This window comes from Symphalangus syndactylus, chromosome 14 (assembly GCF_028878055.3).
Source record: "Symphalangus syndactylus isolate Jambi chromosome 14, NHGRI_mSymSyn1-v2.1_pri, whole genome shotgun sequence".
Classification (NCBI taxonomy): domain Eukaryota; kingdom Metazoa; phylum Chordata; class Mammalia; order Primates; family Hylobatidae; genus Symphalangus; species Symphalangus syndactylus.
In genome coordinates this window covers 114,016,315-114,039,678 of record NC_072436.2, presented here as the reverse complement: position 1 = coordinate 114,039,678, position 23,364 = coordinate 114,016,315, and the positions used below count along the sequence as shown (strand labels likewise).

The 23,364-nt window shown below is 51.9% G+C and overlaps 1 protein-coding gene across 1 annotated transcript in view; it reads right to left on the bottom strand.

Moving 5' to 3' along the window:
• Positions 1 to 23,364, bottom strand: part of PPL (periplakin) — a 54,458-nt gene that overhangs the window by 13,263 nt on the left and 17,831 nt on the right. Inside the window, exons 2-10 of the mRNA XM_055243002.2 lie at positions 14,511 to 14,610; positions 8,373 to 8,527; positions 6,900 to 7,020; positions 5,429 to 5,554; positions 5,296 to 5,337; positions 3,704 to 3,865; positions 3,494 to 3,601; positions 2,143 to 2,238; positions 74 to 196 (exon numbers count right to left, since the gene is read on the bottom strand). Of these exons, the coding sequence (XP_055098977.1) occupies positions 74 to 196; positions 2,143 to 2,238; positions 3,494 to 3,601; positions 3,704 to 3,865; positions 5,296 to 5,337; positions 5,429 to 5,554; positions 6,900 to 7,020; positions 8,373 to 8,527; positions 14,511 to 14,610 (1,033 nt within the window). The remainder of the gene's footprint in view (positions 1 to 73; positions 197 to 2,142; positions 2,239 to 3,493; positions 3,602 to 3,703; positions 3,866 to 5,295; positions 5,338 to 5,428; positions 5,555 to 6,899; positions 7,021 to 8,372; positions 8,528 to 14,510; positions 14,611 to 23,364) is intronic.

The window sequence follows — 23,364 nt, the reverse complement described above, 5'->3', positions numbered from 1 at the left end:
GGGCTGAGGGCAGGCATGGTGTAGAGGGGTCCCCCGCCCCCAGGGCCAGCAGGGGTCCTGGGCCATCGCTCACATCCAGCTCCCGCAGCAACAGCTCAATCTGGTACCGGTCCTTGAAGTCAGGGCCGTATTTCTGGTTCAGGTCCGAGTCCACCTTGCGCAGCAGCTCCTGAGCGTCCTTCATGTCTTTGTGAAACTAGGGGAAAAGGCGGCTCTGTTACAGCCAGGAAACCACTAGAAGCACCTGGGCTTCCGTCCGAGGCTTCAAGCTCATCCCTCAGGCGGGGCTGGGCCTCCGGTTCACCTGGAGTCCAGCATGGGACCCTGTGCTGAGCCTGAGGCTCCTCTGCGTGGAGACAGCCCCACCCTCCCTGAGCTGGCTCCTTAGGGACCTCACTGGGAGAAGTCAGGTCCCTTCCCACCCATACACGAGATGCCACCTCTGTGACATGTTTTCTTGGATATATCAGTAAGTCTTGAGGTGTCTTTGATTCAATTCCTCTCTCTGTGCTAGGAACACCCAGACTTAATACTATAGCTTCTTTCTAGGTTTTGATAATAGCCTCCCCTTCTTGTTCTCGAAAATTCTCTTGCCCATTCTTCAGTCTATCAACTCTTGGTCACTGTCAGCTATCCCCTGGGCTGAGCACCTGGGCTGCAGCCATGAACAGGACCTGAAGCCCTCACCGTGCGGCTCAGTGAATGAGGAGTGACACGGCATCGCCCACATCCAGCTTTCCCCAGACACCTCAATCCTAAGAATTACCTACAGCTTCTTAAGAACTCTCATTCCTCTGGAAACAGACAAGTGCCCAGCCACAGATGAGTGGATAAACACAGTGGTCTAGCCATACAATAGGATATGATTCAGCCATAAAAAAGGGGTGAAGCACTGAAAATGCTACAACACGGATGAACCCGGAAAACATGATGCTCAGTGAGAGAAGCCAGACACAAAAGGGCAGAGATTGCATGATCCCACTGATTCTTCATATTCGTTCTAGATGTGAAACATCTGGAACAGGCAAGTCCATAGAGACAGCAAGAAGACCAGAGGTGACCTGGGGCTGGGGGAGTGGGAATGGAAAACTTACTGCCTAATGAGTACAGGATTTTTTTTTTTTTTGAGGCGGAGTCTCACTCTGTCGCCCAGGCTGGAGTGCAATGGCGCAATCTCAGCTCACTGCAACCTCTGCCTCCTGGGTTCAAGCAGTTCTCCTGCCTCAGCCTCCCATCTGGGACTACGGATATAGGCCACCACACCTGGCTAACTTTTGTATTTTTAGTAGAGATGGGGTTTCATCATGTTGGCCAGGCTGGTCTTGAACTCCTGACCTCAGGTGATCCACTCGCCTCGGCTTCCCAAAGTGCTGGAATTACAGGCATGAGCTACTGTGCCCAGCCAGGGTATAGGGTTTCTGTTTGAGGTGATGGAAAGTTTTGCAAGTAGATGGTGGTGATGGTTGCAAAACATTGCGAGTGCAATTAATGCCACTGAATTGTACACTTAAAAATGGCAAACTAGCCGGGTGCGGTGGCTCACGCCTGTAATCCCAGCACTTTAGGAGGCCGAGGCGGGAGGATTACCTGAGGTCAGGAGTTCGAGACCAGCCTGATCAACATGGCGAAACCCCGTCTTTACTGAAAATACAAAAATTAGCTGGGTGTTGTGGTGGGCACTTGTAATCCCAGCTGTTCAGGAGGCTGAGGCAGGAGAATCACTTGAACCCAGGAGGCAGAGGTTGCAGTGAGCTGAGATGGCATCACTGCACTCCAGCCTGGGTAATAGGGCAAGACTCTCTCAAAAAAAAAAAGAAAAAAAGAGGCAAATTTTGTTTTATGTATCTGCATGTATATTATAGATTTTACCAAAATTAAAACCCCACACACTCACCCTGGGCCCCATGTGACCTGGGGAATCAGACTCTGGCCCTGGTCCCCAGGGAAGATGGACAGGGGCCGGCAAGCTTGGGACGTGTCTGCACACGCCATCAGAAGCATGGGTGCCGGGGGCCTGGGATGGCTGCCCCGCAAGGCTCCTGGACCAAGCAGCACGAGGCCACACATGAGCCAGGTAGGCACTGAGCACTCTCAGAGAGTAGCACCCCTGGTGCTGGGGGGACTCCCAGGAGAGGTAGGTACCTGGTGGTAGTCCTCCATGTACTTGAGGTGGCTCTCCTCACAGATGAGCAGGTTCAGGTACTCCTTCCAGTCTGCGTGCACAGCCTCCATGTGCGCCTGCCAGGAAAAGTAGGGGCTGGTCACCACTGGGCAGGTACCGCAGACACCAAGGGAGGGACTGCTGGGATTTTGGGCTGGGGCATGGCGGGGGAGGGAGGCATCTGGCATCTGTCTGGGTGTGGCTACCACAGAGGTAGCCAGCTTCTGCTCAGGGGTGGGAGGAGGAGAGAGGGGTCACGTCAAGAAGCCAAACAGGGATGCCATGTATGGATGCCCAGGCTGTGCGGTGCACAAGGGGCAAGTGGGGGCTGTGTCTGCCTAAAGTGGTGCCTTCAGCAAATCTGTACAAAGGCACCGTCATGGACCGAGCACTGTCCCACCAAATCCATGACCCTGGCCAGGCATGGTGGCTCATGCCTGTAATTGAAGCACTTTGGGAGGCTGAGGCGGGTGGAGCACCTGAGGTCAGGAGTTTGAGACTAGCCTGGCCCACATGTTGAGGCCCTGTCTCTACTAAAAATACAAAAATTAGCTGGGCGTGGTGGTGTGCGCCTGTAGTCCCAGCTACTCGGGAGGCTGAGGCAGGAGAATTGTTTGAACCCGGGAAGTGAAGGTTGCAGTGAGCCAAGATTACACCACTGCACTCCAGCCTGGGCAATAACAGCAAAACTCCATCTCAGGTGGGGTTGGTGAGATTGTGGGGGTTGGGAAGAGTGTGACCTTATTTGGGAATAAGATCTTTGCAGATGTCATTAGTGAAGGATCCTGAAATGAGGGTGAGCCCTAAATCCATTGACTGACATCCTTAAAAGAAAAGAGGACACAGAGAGACATGGGGAGAGAAGGCCATGTGAAGACGGAGGAAGGGACTGGAATGACGCAGCCACAAGCCAAGGGCTGCTGGCAACCCCCAGAAGCTGGAAGAGCAAGGAAGGCACATGTCCTGGAGCTTCCAGAGGGAATGAGGCCCTAAGACACCTTGATTTCAGACTTACAGCCCACAGACCTCTGAGAGAATGAATTTCTGTTGTTTAAAGCCACTAAGTTTGTTTTAACTTGTTGCAGCAACTTTAGGAAACTAATGCAGACCCCACAGGGGCTTCAAAAGTCGAGGGGCTGAGGGCAGAGGTGTCAACGGATCAGGATAAATGGAGGAGGCAGAGTCAGACACAGCAAGATAGAGACAGACAGATACAAGACGCAGCTTGCAGGACCCCCAGCTCTGGGGTCAGCCCGAGCTCCAGGCGGCCCACAGGCAAAGGCCGACCAGAAGCCACCCTGGGGGAGGTGTCTGCTCTCGGGGTGCACGAACCTCAATGGAGTTCCTCCCGGGGTGCTCGGCCGCCAGCAGCTGGTCGCCCTCACTGTGCAGTTTGTTGATTCTCTCCTCTTTGGCCTCCAGGTTCCGGTTGATGAAATTCTGCAGTGTGGGGCAGTGGAGGGGCCTCAGTGCCCAGCCTGGCGGTCCCGTGCTCCTTCCAGGGCTGCCTCCTCCCTGGCGCCCCAGGTCCCCCGCACCCACCTCATACTGGCGCCGGCGGCTGGGGTAGTCGAGGTTGCGGTCACTCCAGTCGTACTGCATGCGGCCCTTGGCCTGCTGGTCCAGCCAGTACAGCTCATTGGTGCAGCGCTGCATGTAGTCCTGCAGCGAACTCAGGTGCTGCTGCCGGGCCTGTGATGCTGCCTGAAGGGGCCGGGGCAAGGACAGGGCTGCGTCCTCAGCCCACTGCCACTGCTCCTTTCTTCCCCACCTCCTGCAGGGCCCAGCTATGGCCGGCCTGAGGACAAGCCCAGCTTAGCCACGTCCAGGCCAGGCCCCCTTAGACAAGTCAGCTGAGCCCCTGAAACTCATTCATTCATTCATTCAGCAAATATTTACTGAGCATCTACTACGCGCTGGACATGGCTCCAGGCACTGGGGATACAGCAGTGAACGAAACACACAAAACCCTTACATTTTTGTGAAGGCTTGGTTTGCCCATCTGTAAATGGGGATGATGACAGTCCTGACCTCACAGGGCACAGAGACTGGCATATAGTTGGTGCTCAACAAATATCAGTAACTATAGCTTCTACTTTTATCTGTATCATGATCGTCTTATAGAGGGCTGGAAGGAAAGCACCACTTTATGTCTGAGAAGCGGGGGTGCAAGGGAAAGGAGGGATGTTTGCATTTTGGTACATGGGGCCCTCCACAAGCCAGCACCACGTGACGAACTTCTGCAACATTGACTCATTTTGTCCTCAAAGTGACCGTATGAGACAGGAACACGTAGGAACTCCATTGCGCAGATGAGGAAACTGAGGCTCCCAGAGGCTAAGTAACTCGCCCAAGGTGTCACCACTAACAGTAAGGAGCAGAGGCAGCATGGCTCCTTACAGCCACACAATGCTGCCTCTGTATTCTCTGAGATGTCTGAAACATTGGCAACAAGGAAGCATTTGCATAACACTCATGCAATTTTTAAAAGAATGCATTCTTTAAAGGTTTGAGAAAGAAAATGGAAAGCTTTTTTTGTATAGAAAGCAAGTGGCATCATACTTAGCACACAGCAGATACTTAATAAAGAAATAAGCAGGACAGGCTGTACCCCTGGGGTCTGTTAGGGTTTTCCCTGAACAACCAGGGCAGACCTGGCACCTGCTCAGGAAGAGGCTGGGGCACATCTCTTCCCACTTCAACCCCTCTCCTGATTGAAACGTTTACTGCACGGCTTTTTTTTTTTTTTTTTTTTTAGGACAGGGTTTTACTCTTTCCCAGGCTGGAGTGGAGTGGCACGATCTCAGCTCATTGCAGCCTCCGCCTCCTGGCCTCAAGTGATCCTCCCACTTCAGCCTCCCAAGTAGCTGGGACCACAGGCATGCCACCAAGCCCAGCTCATTTTTAAAGTTTTTGTAGAGCTGGAGTCTCACTATGTTGCCCAGGTTGGTCTCAAACTCCTGGGTTCAAGTGATCCTCCTGCCTCTCCCTCCCAAAGTGCTAGGATTACAGGCGTGAGTCACCGTGCCCGGCTGTCTGTGTCATTTTTAAAAGAATACATCCTTGTCCCCCCGACTCCGAGCTTCCCATCCTCTCCTCTCCCCACGAGGCTTTTCCCCCAGGGGGCTCCTCACCAGCAGCTTCTGGTACTTGGCCCGGAGTTCGCTGTTCTGCTCCTGAGGACAGAGCCGAGGGCGTGGGTCAGGGCCAGGACGCAGGCGCAGCCCCTCCATCCCCGGGTCCCCACCACATCAGCACACGCCCCACCTTGTCCCCGTCCTTGGCCAGGTGGGGCCCGATGGCCTTGACCTCGTTGTGGAAGATGTTATGCTCCTCCACTTGGTGGTCCACCAGCGGCAGGTCAGTCCCAAAGCTCTGGCTGCTCAGCTTGTCCTGGCCGGGAGGGCAGAGAAACAATAGGGAGAGGGTGGGCTGAGGGCTGGGACGTGCGGCCACCCCAGGAGCCTTGGGGGTGGGCATGATGGCGCTCTCTTTTTCACAGGGCCCCGCAGAACCACAGGGAGATGCCGGCCACACCTTCAACCCTGAAGTTCCGCTTGCTGAGCACTGACTCATATCATCTTTCATCTCACAGAGCCTCAGAGGTCCACATGGTTACTGTCCCATCTCTCAGATGAGGACACAGAGGCTGAGGCTGAGTGAGGACAAGTCACCTGCCCATGGTCACGCCACTAACATTGGGGAAGCTGGCCAGGCATGGTGGCTGATGCGGGTCATCTAGGGACTTTGGGAGGCCAATCGGGGCGGATCGCTTGAGTCCAGGAGTTTGAGACCAGCCTGGCCAATGTAGCAAAGCCCTGTCTCTTCAAAAATATAAAAAATTAGCCAGGTGTGGTGGCATGCACCTGTAATCCCAGCTACTTGAGAGGCTGAGGTGGGAGGATCACCTAAGCCTGGGAAGTTGAGGCTACAGTGAGCCATGATCATGCCACTGTATTCCAGCCTGGGAGACAGAGTGAGACCTTGTCTCAAAAATTAATAAATAAATAAAAATTAAAACTAGGGAAGCTCAGGAGTTTGAGACCAGCCTGGCCAATGTGGCAAAGCCCCGTCTTTATAAAAATATAAAAAAATTAGCCAGGTGTGGTGGTGTCCACCTGCAATTCCAGCTACTTGGGAGGCTGAAGTGGGAAGATCACCTAAGCCTGGGAAGTTGAGGCTGCAGTAAGCTGTGATCATGCCACTGCACTCTAGCCTGGGCGACAGAGTGAGACTTTGTCTCAAAAATAAATAAATAAATAAATAAATACATACATACATACATACACACATACATACATACATACATACATAAATATATAAATAAAATTGGGGAAGCTGAGGCTTGAACCCAGGACACCTAGCTGCAGTGGCTGTGTGCTTCTCTGTGGCAAGGGCCCAGGAAAGGGAGTGACAGGCCAGAAGACTGGCCGCTCCTGCCCCAGCCTCTCCACAAAACGTCACCAGGACCCCAACATGCCAGGGTTGGAAAGTGGGACCCAGGAGCAGCAGCAAGGTGTGGCTGACAGGGGACAGAGTCCGAATCTCCACCACTTGAGCTGTGTGACCCTGACTTCGTGCTGCACTTCTCTGAGCCTCACTCTTCTCATGGACACATTGGAAAATCATCAGGACCATGACTGTCTCCCTGCCCATTACATGGCTAGGCTCTCCCTGCACACGCACGGCCCCCTCCCCAGCTGAAGCCCTGGAGCCAGCGGCCCCGTCCAGGCCATACCAGCTTCTCCTCCACCAGTGCTGCCCAGTTGACCTGTGGATCCACTTCCTTCACCGCCAGGCTGTAGATCTGCCTGTGTTTCCCACGCAGGTTGGTCACACGCTCCTTCAGCTGGCGGATACTGATGGGAGAGAGGCTGCTCGCTTAGTAGTGGGGCGGGCTGGCACTGCCTGTACCCCAGGAGGGCCCCCTCCCACCCAGACCCCGGCCTCAGTGTCCTGGAAGGACACAGTGGCCATATGGCCTTGGGTTCCAGATAATCACTGCATCCTCTCACCCCTCCTCCCGTGCCCTTTTTTTTTTTTTTTGAGACAGAGTCTTGCTCTGTCACCCAGGCTGGAGTACAATGGCACGATCTCAGCTCATGGCAACCTCCGCCTCCCAGGTTCAAGCAATTCTCCTGCCTCAGCCTCCCGAGTAGCTGGGATTACAGGCATGTGCCACCTCACCTGGCTAATTTTGTATTTTTAGTAGAGACGGGGTTTCACCATGTTGGTCAGGCTGGTCTCGAACTCCTGACCTCAGGTGATCCGTCCACTTCGGCCTCCCGAAGTGCTGGGACCACAGGCGTGAGCCACCATGCCTGGCCCTACCCACTTTCCCTCAACCTTCCTTCCCCCATCAGAGTTTCCTGAGGGCCTACTATGTGCCCAGAACCATAGAAAGTTCTGGAATAAGCAGGAAGGATCCTGTTTTCTGGAGTCTGCCATCCAGCAGGGCCCACGGTGTGGTGCATGCTGTGCCAAGGACAAGTGCCGAGGGTCGTGGGGCACTGAGAGAGCCCTGCCCTTGCTGGGGTGGAGGTGGGGCATGGGACAAGGCAGGAGTCAGCGGGGCTGATTCATCCACGATAAACTGAACTGGGAGTCGTGAGCCAAGGAAGCCAGGGATAGGGCAGCAGGCAGCAGGAGAGCTTGCTCAAAAGCTCACGGGTCAGCCTGGTGGCTCCAGAACAAGGGGGATATCAACACCCTGAGCCTCCCTTTCCCCAACTACAAAACAGGGTCATGGAGAGGATCATGTGAGGCCGGGTGCGGTGGCTCATGCCTGTAATCCCAGCACTTTAGGAGGCCGAGACAGGTGGATCACCTGAGGTCTGGAGTTTGAGACCAGCTTCACCAAGATGGAGAAACCCTGTCTCTACCAAAAATACAAAAATTAGCCGGGCATGGTGGTACATGCCTGTAATTCCAGCTACTTGGGAGGCTGAGGCATGAGAACTGCTTGAACCGGGGAGGCAGAGGTTGCGGTAAGCCGAGATCATGCCATTGCACTCCAGCCTGGTCAACAAGAGCAAAACTATGTCTCAAAAAAAAAAAAAAAAAAAGGATCATGTGAAGCCTTTGGCACGTGCCTGGCACCTAGTTAGCCCTTGATAACCCTGACTTGGGCTCCCAAATGCTGAACAGGACACCCTGCCCTGGCCCATAGCCCCCGATGGCTCCCCTGGGGTAAGAAGCCGAAGGGACCTACTCCTCGGCGATCATGTCCCCCTGTGGGTGCTTCATGTGTTTGGCAATGGCCGCATCCGCCTCTAGCACATAGAGTAGCTTCTCAGAGTCCAACACCTTCTGCAGGGTCACGTCCCGGTGCTCAGGCTGCCGACCCTCCTGCAGCCGAGCCAGATCCTGTGAGGGTCACAAGAGAGGGGACAATGAACAGGAGCCGAGAGTGGGCACGGTGGCAATGGGAGGGGTGGGAGGAAAGGGGTCAGCAGGGTGCTCCCCTTCTTTCCCTTTGAATAACGTCTTCCAGGCTTGTCCAGATGGAGCGCAGTCGGTAGTTTCTAAGACAGTAGGTTTCTAATCACAGTGGTTAATTCACTTTGTCAATATTCGAGAAGCCTGGCTGTGAGTCTACACCATGCTAGGTCCTGGGGATGAATCCCTGAGGGATCCCCAGTCCTGCAGGGGAGGCAGTGACATGTCAGTGAGGGGACTGAGTGCAGGTTGGCTGATGCTGGGGCACTCAGAGGCGGCCACCAGTCCCTTCCCCTAGCTGGGTCTCAGCATTCCCATCTCTATAATGGGCATAAGGAAAATACCTGCTTGTGAAGTGAACTGAGAAATACCACTTAGCAACAAGGAGCAAGAACTATGGACCGTGCTCCATCCAAACAAGCCTGGAAGACGTTATTCAAAGGCAAAGAAGCCAGACAGAGCCTACATGGTGTGGGATCCATTGATGTGACATGTCCCGAACAGGCAAGTCCAGAGAGACAGAACGTCTCTATCTCTTAGTGGTTGCCTGGGGCAGGGCTGGGAAGAGGCATTAACCGTAAATAGGCACAAGAGATCTTGCATGGGATGAAAATATTCTGAAACTGATTCATGGGCGTGGTTCCGCCCCTTGCTAAAGTTACTCAAAATCATTGACTTGTACACTTGCAGTGGGAGCCTTTTTTAAGTGAAATATGTCTCCATAAAGTTGTTTTTAAAAAAGAAAAAGCAAAAGGAAGAAAAATGAGAAATACACAGGGGTGACGTGGTGCCTGGTATGAAGTAAAGACTTGGCTTCCTCTTGGAGGAAGAAAATGTGTCAAGAGTGTCTTTGCCTGGCTAAGTCTGGAAGGGCTGAAGGAACAGGCCTGACTCCTCAGAGGGTTGGAGGTGAGGCTGATGTCTCGAAAAGCCGATGGAGGCCAGGCACAGTGGCTCATACCTGTAATCTTAACACTTTGGGAGGCTGAGGCAGGAGGATTGCTTGAGCCCAGGAGTGCAAGACCAGCGTAGGCAATATAGTGAGACCCCATTTATTAAAAAATATTTTTAAAAGGTAGCTGGGTGTGATGACATGCACCTATAGTCTTAGCTACTCATGAGGCTGGGGCAGGAAAATCATTTGAGTCCAGGAGTTCAAGGCTGCAGTGAGCTAAGACTGCACTACTGCACTCCCGCCTCGGTGACAGAGCGAGACCCTACCTCAAACCAACCAATCCAAAAAGCCAATGGAACCAGGCATCCCCCAACCCTGGGGTAGGCTGGCCCATTAATTACAACAAAACATCAGCTTCTTGACTTGGAGTGGAATTTTTTTATTTTTATTTTTTTATTTTTGAGATGGAGTCTCACTCTGTCGCCCAGGCTGGAGTGCAGCGGCATGATCGCGGCTCACTGCAAGCTCCGCCTCCCACATTCATGCCATTCTCCTGCCTCAGCCTCCCGAGTAGCTGGGACTACAAGCGCCCGCCACCATGCCTGTGTAATTTTTTTGTATTTTTAGTAGAGACGGGGTTTCACCGTGTTAGCCAGGATGGTCTCGATCGCCTGACCTCATGATCCACCCGCCTTGGCCTCCCAAAGTGCTGGGATTACAGGCGTGAGCCACTGCGCACGGCCTACTTGGAGTGGAATTTTATTCACTCCATTATCACCAGCTTCCCTGAGCTGCAGATCAAAGATTAATTTCGCAAAAGGAGGAAGTCCATTAATCATTGCCTAATTCGTGAAGGTGCCCAGTGGGAATGCAAGTTCTCTCAAAACACTGGCTGAGACAGAAAGAGAATATTTAGCTGAGGGACGCTAGTGTTCAAAAGTTCAAAGTCGGGCAGAACTGATCGATGGTGAGAGAGATCAGCATAGGCTTGACCCCTGAGGGATATCAACTGGGGAGAAGGCCCAGGAGCTTTCTAGAGAGTTCTCCATCTTGTCCCAGACAGTGGTTATCTGGGTATCTACTGATGCAAAAATTCACCCAGGTGAAGTCTTCGAATGTAGACACTTCTCTACAGTTTGTGTAAGTTATACCTTAATAAAAAAAGTTTTTTAAAGTCATAGGGGCCGGGTGCAGTGGCTCACGCCTATAATCCCAGCACTCTGGGAGGCCCAGGCGGGAGGATTGCTTGAGCTCAGGAGTTGGAGACCAGCACCGGCAACAGAGTGAGACCCTATCTCTAAAAAAAAAAAAAAAATACAAAAATTAGCCAGGCACGGTAGCATGCGCCTGTAGTCCCAGCTACTTGGGAGGTTGAGGTGGGAGTATTGCTTGAGCCCAGGAGGTTGAGGCTTCAGTGAGTCGTGATTGCGCCACTGCACTCCAGCCTAGGTGACAGACCAAGACCCTGTCTCAATAAAAATAAAAATAAAAAATTATAGGGACTGATATATCTAATAAATCACACACACACACGGACAGATACGTGATAAAGTCAATTCAGCACACGTTCCTTGTAGGATCAGGTGGTGGGATATGGGAGTTCGCTGTACAGTGTTCTGCGTGTTTAGCATTTGAATAAATGTGTGATGCAGTGTATGATTCTGTTTATGCGAAATATCCAGAATAAATAAATGCACAGAGACAGAAAGCAGATTAGTGGCTGCCAGGGGGAAAGAGGAGGTGGGGAGTAACTGTTAAGGGTGTGAGGTTTCACTTTGGGGTAAGGGAAATGTTTTGGAACTAGATCGAGGTGATGGTTGTATAACATTGTGAATGTACTAAATGCCACTGAATTGTACACATTACATGGTTAATTTTATGTTATGTGAATCTCCCCTCAATTAAAAAAAATGGAAAATTCAAGAGAACTTCTGGGAAATGAAATAAATAGTAGTATCTTTAGCAAAATGAAAATAAGAAAAAGATTGTGTGATTCATGTAGTCTTCAAAGCCTAGCTTCTTTTTTCAAGTGGGTTCAGTTGAAGTTAAAAAAAATAGGGTGGGCGTGGTGGCTCACGCCTTTAATCCCAGCACTTCGGGAGGCCGAGGTGGGTGGATCACGAGGTCAGGAGTTCGAGACCAGCCTGGTCAATGTGGTAAAACCCCGTCTCTACCTAAAAATAAATAAATTAGCTGGGCATGGTGGTGCGTGCCTGTGGTCCCGGCTATTTGGGAGGCTGAGGCAGAAGAATCACTTGAACCCGGGAGGTGGAGGTTGCAGTGAACCGAGATAGCACCACTGCACTCCAGCCTGGGCGACAGAGTGAGACTGTCTCAAAAAAAAAAAAAAAAAAAAAAAAAAAAAGAAAGAAAGAAAAAATTGTTCAGGCCAAGCACACAGTGGCTCACGCCTGTAACCCCAGCACTTTGGGACACTGAGGCAGGAGGATGGCTTGAGGCCAGGAGCTCAAGACCAGCCTGGACAACATAGCAAGGACCTCTGTCTCTGCAATAAATAAATAAATAAATAAAAATGGTTCAAAATTACCTGTTTTGAGTCAATACTCCAAGGAAATAAAATGAGGTTAAACCCTTTTCCTTCTTTCTCCCTCTCTCTCTCTCACACACACAGACAAAAGTCAAACAGATATACACCAATATGTTAATAGACAATAGACACCTCTGGTGGTGGAATTCTACGTGATTGACTTTATTGACTGATTGATTGATTGAGGCAGGGTCTTCCTCTGCTGCCCAGGCTGGAGTGCAGTGGTGTGATCTCAGCTCACGGCAGCCTCAACCTCCCGGGCTTAAGTGAGCCTCCCACCTCAGCCTCCCAAGGAGCTGGGACTACAGGCACACATACCACCACACCTGGCAAATTTTTCATATTTTTTGTAGAGATGAGGTTTTACCATGTTGCTCAGGCTTGTCTCAAACTCCTGGGCTCAGGTGATCTGCCTGCCTAGGCCTCCCAAAGTGCTGAGATTAGAGGTGCGAGCCACCGCGCCCGGCTCATGATTTTAATTCACTTTGTTATGCTTGTTTATCCATCCTGAAATGTGTGCGATGAACACATATTATTTTTGTTATGAGGAAAAAAGAGACACACCCCCAAAAGATGTTTTCCATTTAAGAAAGAAAAAAATCCACCACCACAGGGGGCCTCGGATGGCAGAGGATGTAACTGCAAATGACAAGGGGAGCTGATGGGAGGGAACAGGTGTGTGGTGGCCAGGCAGAGGCCAGGGAGGCAGGAGGTGGAGGCCCAGGGGGGCGTGGATGGCGGGGCCCCAGGCAGGAGGCCAGGGCAAGGCCCACTCCTGGGGCCCCTGCAGGGGACAGCTGGTGGAAGAGAACAGAGCCTCCACTTACCTGCCCCCTGCACCCCCGTGGACTGTGCCCACCCCAGCCCACCCACCCCCTTGGGTCTCTTGGCTGCTGTGGACAGGCCTTCAGAGGGTGGGCAACTGGGCCAGCAGGGGCAGCCAGGGGGGTTGGATACCTATGGCTGGGCCTGGGGACAGGAGAGTGGCCGGGCAGACCTTGATCTCCCTCCTGACCTCCCCACCCTCAGCCTCCGACTCCTTTGGTCCCATCTTTTTTTTTTTTTTTTTTGAGACAAAGTCTTATTCTATTGACCAGGCTGGAGTACAGTGGCACGATCTTGGCTCACTGCAACCTCTGCCTCCCGGGTTCAAGTGATTCTCCTGCCTCAGCCTCCTGAGTAGCTGGGATTATAGGTATGCACCATCACACCCTGCTAATTTTTGTATTTTTAGTAAAGATGAGGTTTCATCATATCGGCCAGTCTGGTCTCAAACTCCTTACCACAAGTGATCTGCCCACCTCGGCCTCACAAAGTACTGGGATTACGGCAGCGTGAGCCATTACGCACCTGGCCTGGTCCTACCTCTTAGTCGCCTCCCGCATAGGAACGCCGGATGAAATACAGATCACCAGTTACACTTGAATTTCAGATAAACAACAAATAATGTTTTAGCATAAGCCTTTCCCTAATAATACATGGGCTTTCCTGTTACTAAAACATGATCTGTGTTCTGAAATTCAAATGTAACTGGGCATCTCGTATTTTATTTGCTAAATCTGGTAACTCCACCTCCAGGCCGATGCTGGCACCATCTCTGTCACTGACTCGTCACCCCAGCACCTTTTGAACCTCAGCTGCTCCAGGCTACAAAACAGGCATCAACCCAATCGCACCGGGCTGACGCTGGTGGAAGGTTCGAAGAGAAGGTGACCATTCCAGCGGCTCGTGAGTCCCGCAGGATACAGAGGCCTCATGCCGTTGAGTCCACCGGCCAGTTGTTATCCCCATGTTACAGAAGGGGAAACTGAGGCACAGAGAGGGGAAAGTGATCTGCCCAGCTATTTTATCTCTCTTCTCCAAAGAAGGCAGAGGAAGACCTGCACCCTGAGTGCTGGCAGCAGTAGGATGAGCAGTGAGAATGATATTAACGATAATAGCCCTGCACTATACCTGCATAATCTCATTTAATCTTTACAACCACCTGCCAGATGGGAACCATCGCTCCTGCCTGCTTAGAGAGAATCTCGTTCATGGGGAGGTGGGATGACTCACTTGTCCAAGGTCACCCAGCAAGGACAAGGCTGGGCTGTTTCCCTAGAGCCTGACCCCATGGCACTCCTCCAAGCAGGAGACGCTTTGCACACGGCCCAGGAAGCGGGAGGAACTTAGTATCCGGCAGGTACTGGTATTAACGACAGTGGCCAGGTTCCTCTCACAGACCAGGGCTTCCTGACCTCGGCACCCCTGCCCTTCAGCGCACGGTAGGGTGTTCAGCAGCATCCCTGTCTCCCCTCCCCAGCTGGATGCCAGGAGCACCTTCCTTCCAAGTAGTGACAACCAAAATGTCTCTGCATGTTCCCTGGGGGCCAGAATCACCCCTGGGTGAGAATCACCAGTTCCAAACAGATCCTGGTCCTGAACAGGGCTGGCAGCACGGGGTACCGGGTGGGAGTGGGGGCACTCACACTCTGCAACTTGGCCTCTGTGTCCACGATGTTCTTTTCCACCTGGTCGGCATTCTTCTGCAGCTGCTCGATCAGCTCCGAGAGCTCCTTGTTAGAGATGCTGCGGGCAGAAGCCGAGGGGAGATGGGCGGGGTGCCTGGTGGGTGGGGGCTGTGTCCCCACCAGCACCCCATCCTCCGGCTGGCCCCAGCCCCATGCTCTGAGCAGGAGCTGCCCACAGAGCCTTTGACGTAGTTGGGCTGTTCCCATAGGGCAACATCACTAAAGCCACAGAGACAAGGCAGCGCCTGGCAGGGGGTCAGGCTCCATTTTTTTTTTTTTTTTTTAATTTTTTTTGAGATGGAGTCTTACTCTGTCACCCAGGCTAAAGTGCAGTGGTGTGATCTCAGCTTACCGCAACCTCCACTTCCTGGGTTCAAATGATTGTCATGCCTCAGCCTCCCCGGTAGCTGGGATTACAGGCACGCACCACCAAGCCTGGCTAATTTTTGTATTTTTAGTGGAGACGGGGTTCCAGCATGTTGGCCAGGCTGGTCTTGAACTCCTGACCTCAAGTGATCCGCCTGCCTCGGCCTCCCAAAGTGCTGGGATTACAGGCGTGAGCCACCGCGCCTGGCCAGCCTCCACTTTGATCATTCTCTCCTAATGCTTTTATTTTTTATTTGTATTCATTCATTCATTCATTCATTTAATTGAGATAGAGTCTCACACTCTTGCCCAGGCTGGGGTGTAGTGGCACAGTCATGGCTCACTGCAGCCTCTATCTCCCAGGCTCAAGCAATCCTCCCAGCCCAGCCTCCCAAGTAGCTGGGACTACAGGCACATGCCACCACTCCTGCATAACTTTTACATTTCTTTTGGTAGACAGGGGGTTTCACCATGTCACCCAGGCGGGTCTCGAACTCCTGAGCTCAAGCAATTCGTCCATCTCGGACTCCCAAAGTGCTGGGATTACAGATGTGAGCCACCAGGCCCCGCCTACATATTTTTCTGGTGAGAGATAGGATCTCACTCTGTCACCCAGGCTGGAGTGCAGTGGCGTGATCATAGTTCACTATAGCCTCGAACTCCTGAGCTCAAGCAATCCTCCTACCTCCGCCTCCCGAGTAGCTGGGACCACTGGCACCACCAGCACACCCAGCTTCTAATGCTTCTATTTTGCCCTGTTGGCAAAACGCACCATATTTTAAACATTGGCCATACAGTAAAATTCACCTGTTTAAAGTACACAGTCACTGGTTTTTCGTACTACATATTCAGAATTGTGCAACCATCACCACTATCTCATTCCAGACATTCTTCTCACCCCAAAGCTCCACACCCACAAGCTGTCACTCCCTATTCCCCACCCCCTCCAGCTCCTGGCAACCAGGAATTTACTTTCTCTATGGATTTGCCTATTCTGGACATTTCATATAAATAGAATCACACAACACGTGGCCTTTTGCGTCTGCCTTCTCAGCATAATGTTTTCAAGCTTCATGCATATTGCAGCATCTATTAGAACTTCATTCTTTTTATGGCTGAATAATATTCCGTCACGTGGCTACTTCACATTTTGCTTATTCATTCAACAACTGACAACCATCTGGGCCGTTTCCACCTTTGGGCCATCGTGAGAATCACGCTGCTATGAACGTTCGGGAACAAGCTTTTGTTTGAGCAGTCTTATTTTTAATTACCTGATATTTTTCTTTCAACCTACTCATTTTATTTTAGAGTTAAATAAATGTGTTTACGAAGGTAACTTCTCTCCCCATTTTAAACAGAAAATCAGAAGCCCTCACCATGAGTGAATTAGCTGCCAAAATAAATTTCATGGCAACGCAGTGGCACTGGGTTCCGTGGTGGCACTGGGTTGCCCACTGTTACAAGTCAGGAGGTGTGACAGCCGTGGTGGCGTCAGGCCCAGTCTTTCTCCTGATCTTCTCAGAGAGCCTGAAAGAGACTCGAGACCCGGTGTGGTAGCTCACACCTGTAATCCCAGCACTTTTGGAGGCCAAGGCGGGCGGATCACCTGAGATCAGGAGTTTGAGACCAGCCTGGCCAACATGGTGAAACCCCGTCTCTACTAAAAATACAAAAATTAGCCAGGCATGGTGGCGGGCGCCTGTAATCCCAGCTACTCAGGGAGGCTGAGGCAGGAGAATTGCTTGAACCCGGGAGGTGGAGGTGGCAGTGAGCTGAGATTACGCCACTGCACTCCAGCCTGGGTGACAGAGTGCGACTCCATCTCAAAAAAAAACAAGAAAAGGAAAAAAAGTTTTGAAAGCAGACTGGCCCTCTCCCTCACTGTCTCTGTGTCTCCTCCTGTCACATTTGTCTACTGTCCCCCGTCCCCCAGAACCACAGACAGACCACTCTGGAAAATGCTCTAATGGGAGTTAGTTAAGACTTTGGCCCTGGGGTTAGCTGTGGGTTCAGATATTGGCTCCCATCAGCCACTTAGTGGCTGTGTGTCTTGGCCAAGCTCCCTTGCCTATCTGTGCCTCTGTCTCCCAATCCAATGGACTAGAGCAACAGCCCTTTCCCGGGCCCCGGTGGCAGGGGTTATGAATGGAAGTGAGGTTACACTGCCAAAGGGCTGTGCATACAGCCGGGCACAGAGTTAAGTCTCAACAAAGGTTTGTGATTTTAGTTATCAAGGAGCCTTAGAGATCACCCAGCTCTGCCTCTGTTGTTTTGAGACGGAGTCTCGCTCTGTCACCCCGGCTGGAAGTGGTATGATCTTGGTACACTGCAACCTCCACCTCTCGGGGTCAAGCGATTTGGCTGCCTCAGCCTTCTGAGTAGCTGGGATTACGGGTGTGAGCCACCAGGCCCAGCCTCCCTCTGTTGTTTTCTTTAAACAAAGAAAGAAACAGAGACCAGAGAGGGAAAGCAACTTGGTCATTGTCACCCAGTTAGCCAGTGATGATAATTCCCGTCTCCATTGAAGACCCACAGTGGGGCCTGAGCGGCTAGGCACGCAGAAGTTTCCTTCTACTCACACTCATTAAGCACCTGCTGTGTGCGGGCCCTGCACCTCACAAAGACAAGCCTCTCCCTCCCTGATCCACTCCACAGAACAGGAGGAAATCAGTATTTATAGAAACAGTCACGAGACTGAGGCAGGCCTGGAGGCTGGGGATGCCCAGGGGAACCTCTGGACTGGCTAGGCGGGGACAGCGGTGGTCACTGACGGCTTCCTGGAGGAGGTGGTGTCGGCTGGGTGCTAAAGCAGAAGGAAGAATTTGGAGTTCCTGTGCAGAACGCTCTAGTGAGGAGAGGCCATAGAGAGGCAGGTCCTGGCATGTCCCGGGGGGTGGGCCAGGGCGGCGTTCTTAACTGTCAAGGCAGAGGGGACCACCAGCCCTTTAGAGTGATGCTCCCCAGGTCGAGGTTCTGGGGCCTAGCATGAAAAATTCAGATTCTGGGCCACTAACCCAGACCTGCTGAACTCAGGTCTCCAGAGCTGGGCCCATGAAGCTATATCATTATTGCTATTTTTGCAGGTTCCCCAGGGTACATGGACACCTCCTGGAGTCATGGACCAGCACTACAGGTGCTGTTGATGTTGGGGGCATTGGGGACAGAAATGGCAGGAGCAAACATGCTGGGGATCCATCCGTCTAGGTCCTAAACCTTGCCCAAGGGCCAGCTTTGTGGCAGACCTGGATACACCGGAGCTGGGGGATCTTGAGGGAACAGGACCCAAGCCATACCTTCTGCAAGGTCAACTGGGGGCAACCTGTCCCAAAGGGGGGTCCCAGGAACCCGACCCTCATAAGTCTTATTCTTCCTTGGTCAAGGCAGTTAGGAAAACCCCACCCTCGATATGTTCATGAGCCAGCAAAGGCACTGACAAGTCCTGCAGTGGAGAGAGCTGGTGTTTGGTGGGGTGGCCAGGAAGCCTTTGCAGCGGGAAGCTTTGGATGGAGGATCTGGGTAAGAAGGGATAAGCTGGGCTTCTAGAACAGCCAGGTCAGGGGTCTAGCCGACTCCTCCCTCATTCCCTAACCGCCCACTTCCTGGTTGGGCAGGCCACATGGAGAATGTGAGTTTCTGGGCCCCCACACTCCCATCCCAGTCACTGACCATCTGCCGGGCCAGCTGCACCTAGAGGCAGTGAGTCTCACCCCAAATATTTAAACCCTGACTCTGCAGTGCATCGTTAGGGTCTGTACTGTGGCTCAAGTGGGGGCCTTTGTCTCTCTTGAGCCCAGCCCAACCTCAGGCACAGGGCCAGCTCCCAAACCAACCCTTTCATGGATTGCGGCAGATGCAAGAAAAGCCAGCTTCCGGACTCCATCCTGGCCGGGCCTGTTGTTCCAGCCGAAGCCCCCCGGAGGACATGGCAGTTGTGGGGCAACGACCACTGCCTCAGGGACCTTGGACTCCTGATGGGACAAAGCTGTGAGCGGCAGTAGGACGCTACGGGCAGACAGGCCAGGCCCAAGGCCCACTGGGCCGCTTGCTGCTTAGACAGCCGCAGGCAAGTGCCCTACCCTCGTGCAGCCTCCGCTTCTCCATGTGTCCTCTGGAGATGGCCACAAAGACATCCTGGGCATTTGCCACTTGCTGTGGGCTTTGCCAGACCTCGGACACATTCACAGGCACCTGCTCAATATCATCCTTGCCCTGAGTCCCCGGGGAGGTTCGTGTGCCCCTTTGAAGAAGGAGATGAAGAAACCAAGGCTCTGAGACATCAAAGCACTTGCCCAGGGTCACACAGCTTGTGAACCGCGATTCTCCCCTCAAGCAATCTCACTCCAGAGGCACGTGATCGACTGGGCTAATAGTTACTCATGGGGATGCTGGAAAATCACACCAATAACAACCTCCACCGTCATAATATGAGCTAGTACTTACTTTCCACACGCCAGGCTCCTCACTGTTGCTGACTCAATCTTCATGTCAACCCTGCGAGCTGGATGTTAGCACGGGGGGTAACTGTATTATTGTCCCCGTTTATGGGTGTGGAAACTGAGGATCAGAGAGGTTAAATAACTCTGCCAAAGTCACCAAGCAATTAGATGGCAGAGCCAGGACTCCAGGCCCTTAACAACTCCATGTGACGATCTTACAGGGCTCACAGCACACAGTAGGTACTTCATAGATTAATTTAAAATGCCAAGAGCCCAAAACCACACCGGGATGCCACTTTTCATCCACTACAATGGCTATAATAAAAAAGACAGTAACAAGTGTTGACAAAGATGTGGAGAAATTGGAACCCTTGTGCCTTGCTGGTGGGGATGCAAAATGGTGCACAGTTGTGGAAAACAGTCGAGAAATTCCGCAAAAAGTTAAGCAGTCACCACAAGACCCAGCAAGTCCACGCCTATGTTTTTTTTTTTTATTTTTATTACTTATTTATTTACTTATTTATTTTTTTTGAGACAGGGTCTCACCCTGTTGCCCAGGCTGGAGTGCACTGGCGTGATCTTGGCTCACTCAGCCTCTGCTTCCCAGACTCAAATGATTCTCCTGCCTCAGCCTCCCGAGTAGCTGGGATTACAGGTGTGTGCCACCACACCCGGCTAACTTTTGTACTTTTAGTAGAGACGGGGTTTTGCCATGTTGGCCAGGCTGGTCTCGAACTCCTGACCTCAGGTGATTCACTTGCCTCGGCCTCCCAAAGTGCTGGGATTACAGGTGTGAGCCATTGTGCCCAGCCTTATTTTTATTTTTTGAGACAGGTTCTCACTCTGTTGCCCAGGGTGGAGTGCAGTGGTGCAATCTCAGCTCACTGCAGCCCTGACCTCCCAGTCTCAAGCAATCTTCGTACCTCAGCCTCCGAGTAACTGCGACTATAGGAGCCTGGCACTGTGCCCAGCTAATTTTTGTTTTTTTTTTTAGAGAGGGAGGTTTCTTTCGCCATGTTGGCCCAGATGGTCTTGAACCCCTGGGCTCAAGCAATCCACCTGCCTTGGCCCCCCAAAATATTAGGATTACAGGCGTGAGCCACTGTGCCCAGCCCACCCCTACATGTCTATCCAAGAGAAATGAAAACCTATGTCTGGGCTGGACACGGTGACTCACGCCTGTAATCCCAGCACTTTGGGAGGCCGAGTCGGGTGGATCATCCGAGGTAAGGAGTTCGAGACCAGCCTGGCCAACATGGTGAAACCCCGTCTCTACTAAAAGTACAAAAAAATTAGCTGGGCGTGGTGGTATGTGCCTATAATCCCATCTACTCAGGAAGCTGAGGCAGGAGAATCGCTTGAACCTGGGAGGTGGAGGTTGCAGTGAGCTGAGATGGCACCACTGCACTCCAGCCTGGGTGACGGAGCAAGACTCCGTCTCAGAAAATAAAAAGCAAGAAAACACAAACAAAAAAACAAAAAAATCTATGCCTGCACAGAAACTTGTACATAGATGAATCATAGCAGCATGATTCATAATAGCCTTTTGGCCTCCACTTTTTAGTGGAAACAACTCAAATATTCATCAACTGATGAAAATATAAATGAAATGTGGTCTATCTGTATTATACGGCCAAAGAATGAAGGCAGGACTGAGAGCTGCTACAGCCTCAAGGAACCTCGAGAATGTTATATTCAGTGAGAGAAGCCAGACACAAAAGCTCACATATTATTCCATTGATAAGAAATGTCCAGAATGGAGAAATCTACAGGAGCAGAAAGTGGATGAGTGGCTTCCATGGCCCAGGAGGATGTGAAATGGAGAGTGATTGCTAAGGGGTATCAGATTTCTTTTTGGGGCGATGAAAATGTTCTAAAATCGATTGTGGGGATGGTTGTACAACTCTGTGACTATATGAATAACCACTGGGCTGGGCGTGGTGGCTCGCACCTATAATCCCAGCATTTTGGGAGGCCGAGGTGAGCCTATCGCTTGAGCCCAGGAGTTTGAGAGCAGCCTGGGCAACAAGAAGAAACCCCATGTCTACTGAAAACACAAAAAATTAGCTGGGCATGGTGATGCGCACCTGTAGTCCCCGATACTCGGGAGGCTGAGGTAGGAGGATTGCTTGAGCCCAGGAGGTTGAGGCTGCAGTGAGCCGAGATTTCGCCACTGCACTCCAGCCTGGGCAATGAGAGTGAGACCCTGTCTCAAAACAAAAACAAAAACACTGAATTGAACACTTTAAATGAGTGAACTGGATGATATATGAATTATATTACAGTAAAGCTGCTACCAAAAAAAAAAAAAAAAAAAAAAAGGCGGCTGGGCGTGGTGGTTCAGGCCTGTAATCCCAGCACTTTGGGAGGCTGAGTCAGGCAGATCACCTGAGGTCAGGAGTTCAAGACCAGCCTGGGCAACACGGTGAAACCTCATCTCTACTAAAAATACAAAAATTAGCTGGGCATGATGGCAGGCACCTGTAATCCCAGCTACTCCGGAGGCTGAGGTGGAAGAATCGCTTGAACCCGGGATGTGGAGGTTGCAAGTGAGCCAAGATTGCACCACTACACTCCAGCCTGGGTGACAGAGCGAGACTCCGTCTCAAAAAGAAAAAAAATAAATAAAAGGCAAGTGCCATTTAGAAGTGATAGGGGTTTGTTTCTTCTCTCCTGAGTCAGGTCCTGCCTCTTGTCTCATTCTCCAGGGAAGCTGGCCAGCTGCAGGTAATCCCCCAGCAGCCTAGAAGATGCTAATTAACTCCTAGAGGGCTATTTGTCCTGCCCAGTGCTAAGCAAGTCACATATATATTAGCTCATCAATCCTACCACCCTCTAAGTAAGTAGCATTGTTCTCAAAAGTTGGAGGATTACAACTTTAAATGAGTGAATTGCATGGAATTCACATACCATGCAATTCACTCAGTTACAGATAGGGAAATTTGAGGTACAAAGAAATTCCATCATTTGGCCACAGTTCCACTGCCAGCAAGCAAGGCAGGGCTGGGATTCCAATCCAGGCCTCCGGAGGCCCAGTCTCAGCATTTTTGCCCCGTAGCTTTGGGGTCCCGAATGAGAGGCCCCAAAAGGTCCTGTGTTCCCCCCACCATACAGCTGGCCGCAGGAATCAACCATGTGTGTCCCTTGGAGAGCCATGGAGCCCCATGCTAGGAAGCCAGCAGGAATGTGGGTGGGGCAGGAACCTGCAGGAAAGGGGACGGGTCCCAGGAGTGCTGGGAAACCGGCTAGGCTGGTCCAGCTTTTCATCTCGGTAATGAGCCCCATGGGGCAGCCAGACGAGGCACCCCTGGGCCATCAGCCCCACTGATGGAGGCCGAGACACAGCCCTGTCCTGCCCACGCAGACACAGACAGCAGCCACCTGCCTGAGCCAGGAAGACAAAGATATCCCCCCTCCCCACACACACACCGGAAAAGGGAAAGGGCCTCAGTGACAGCCGAAGGTACATGCCCAGCCCTCCCTTTTCTTACTCAGAGAGTAACACGGACACACGTGCTGAGGGCAGTGGCCGCTGGCCCTCAAAGGGGACTCAGAAGCCATCCAGCCCCACCTGCTCATTACCCAGATGAGCAAACCAAGGTCCCGGACGTGAAGCCACTACCCAGGGTCACTTGGGACGGCAGCCTGTGTAGGAGAAAGACTTCGGGTCTGGAGTCAGACAGGGTTCAGATCCTGACTGCACCAACCAGCAGTGTGACCTGTGATGGTGTGACAGAGGAGCTACACTGTATTTCTTTTTTAATCTTTTTATATTATCTTCAAATATTTAAATAGAGACCGTTTCTCACTATGTTGACCAGGCTGGTCCTGAACTCCTGGCCTCAAGCGATCCTCCCATCTCGGCCTCCCAAAGTGCTAGGATTACAGGTATGAGCCACAATATGCCTGGCCAGCCACTCTGTATTTCTGAGTCTCAGTTTCATCATCAGTGAAATGTGAGCAAGAAATCCCCTCTAGTTATGTTTATGTATGGGCCCAGGCACAGG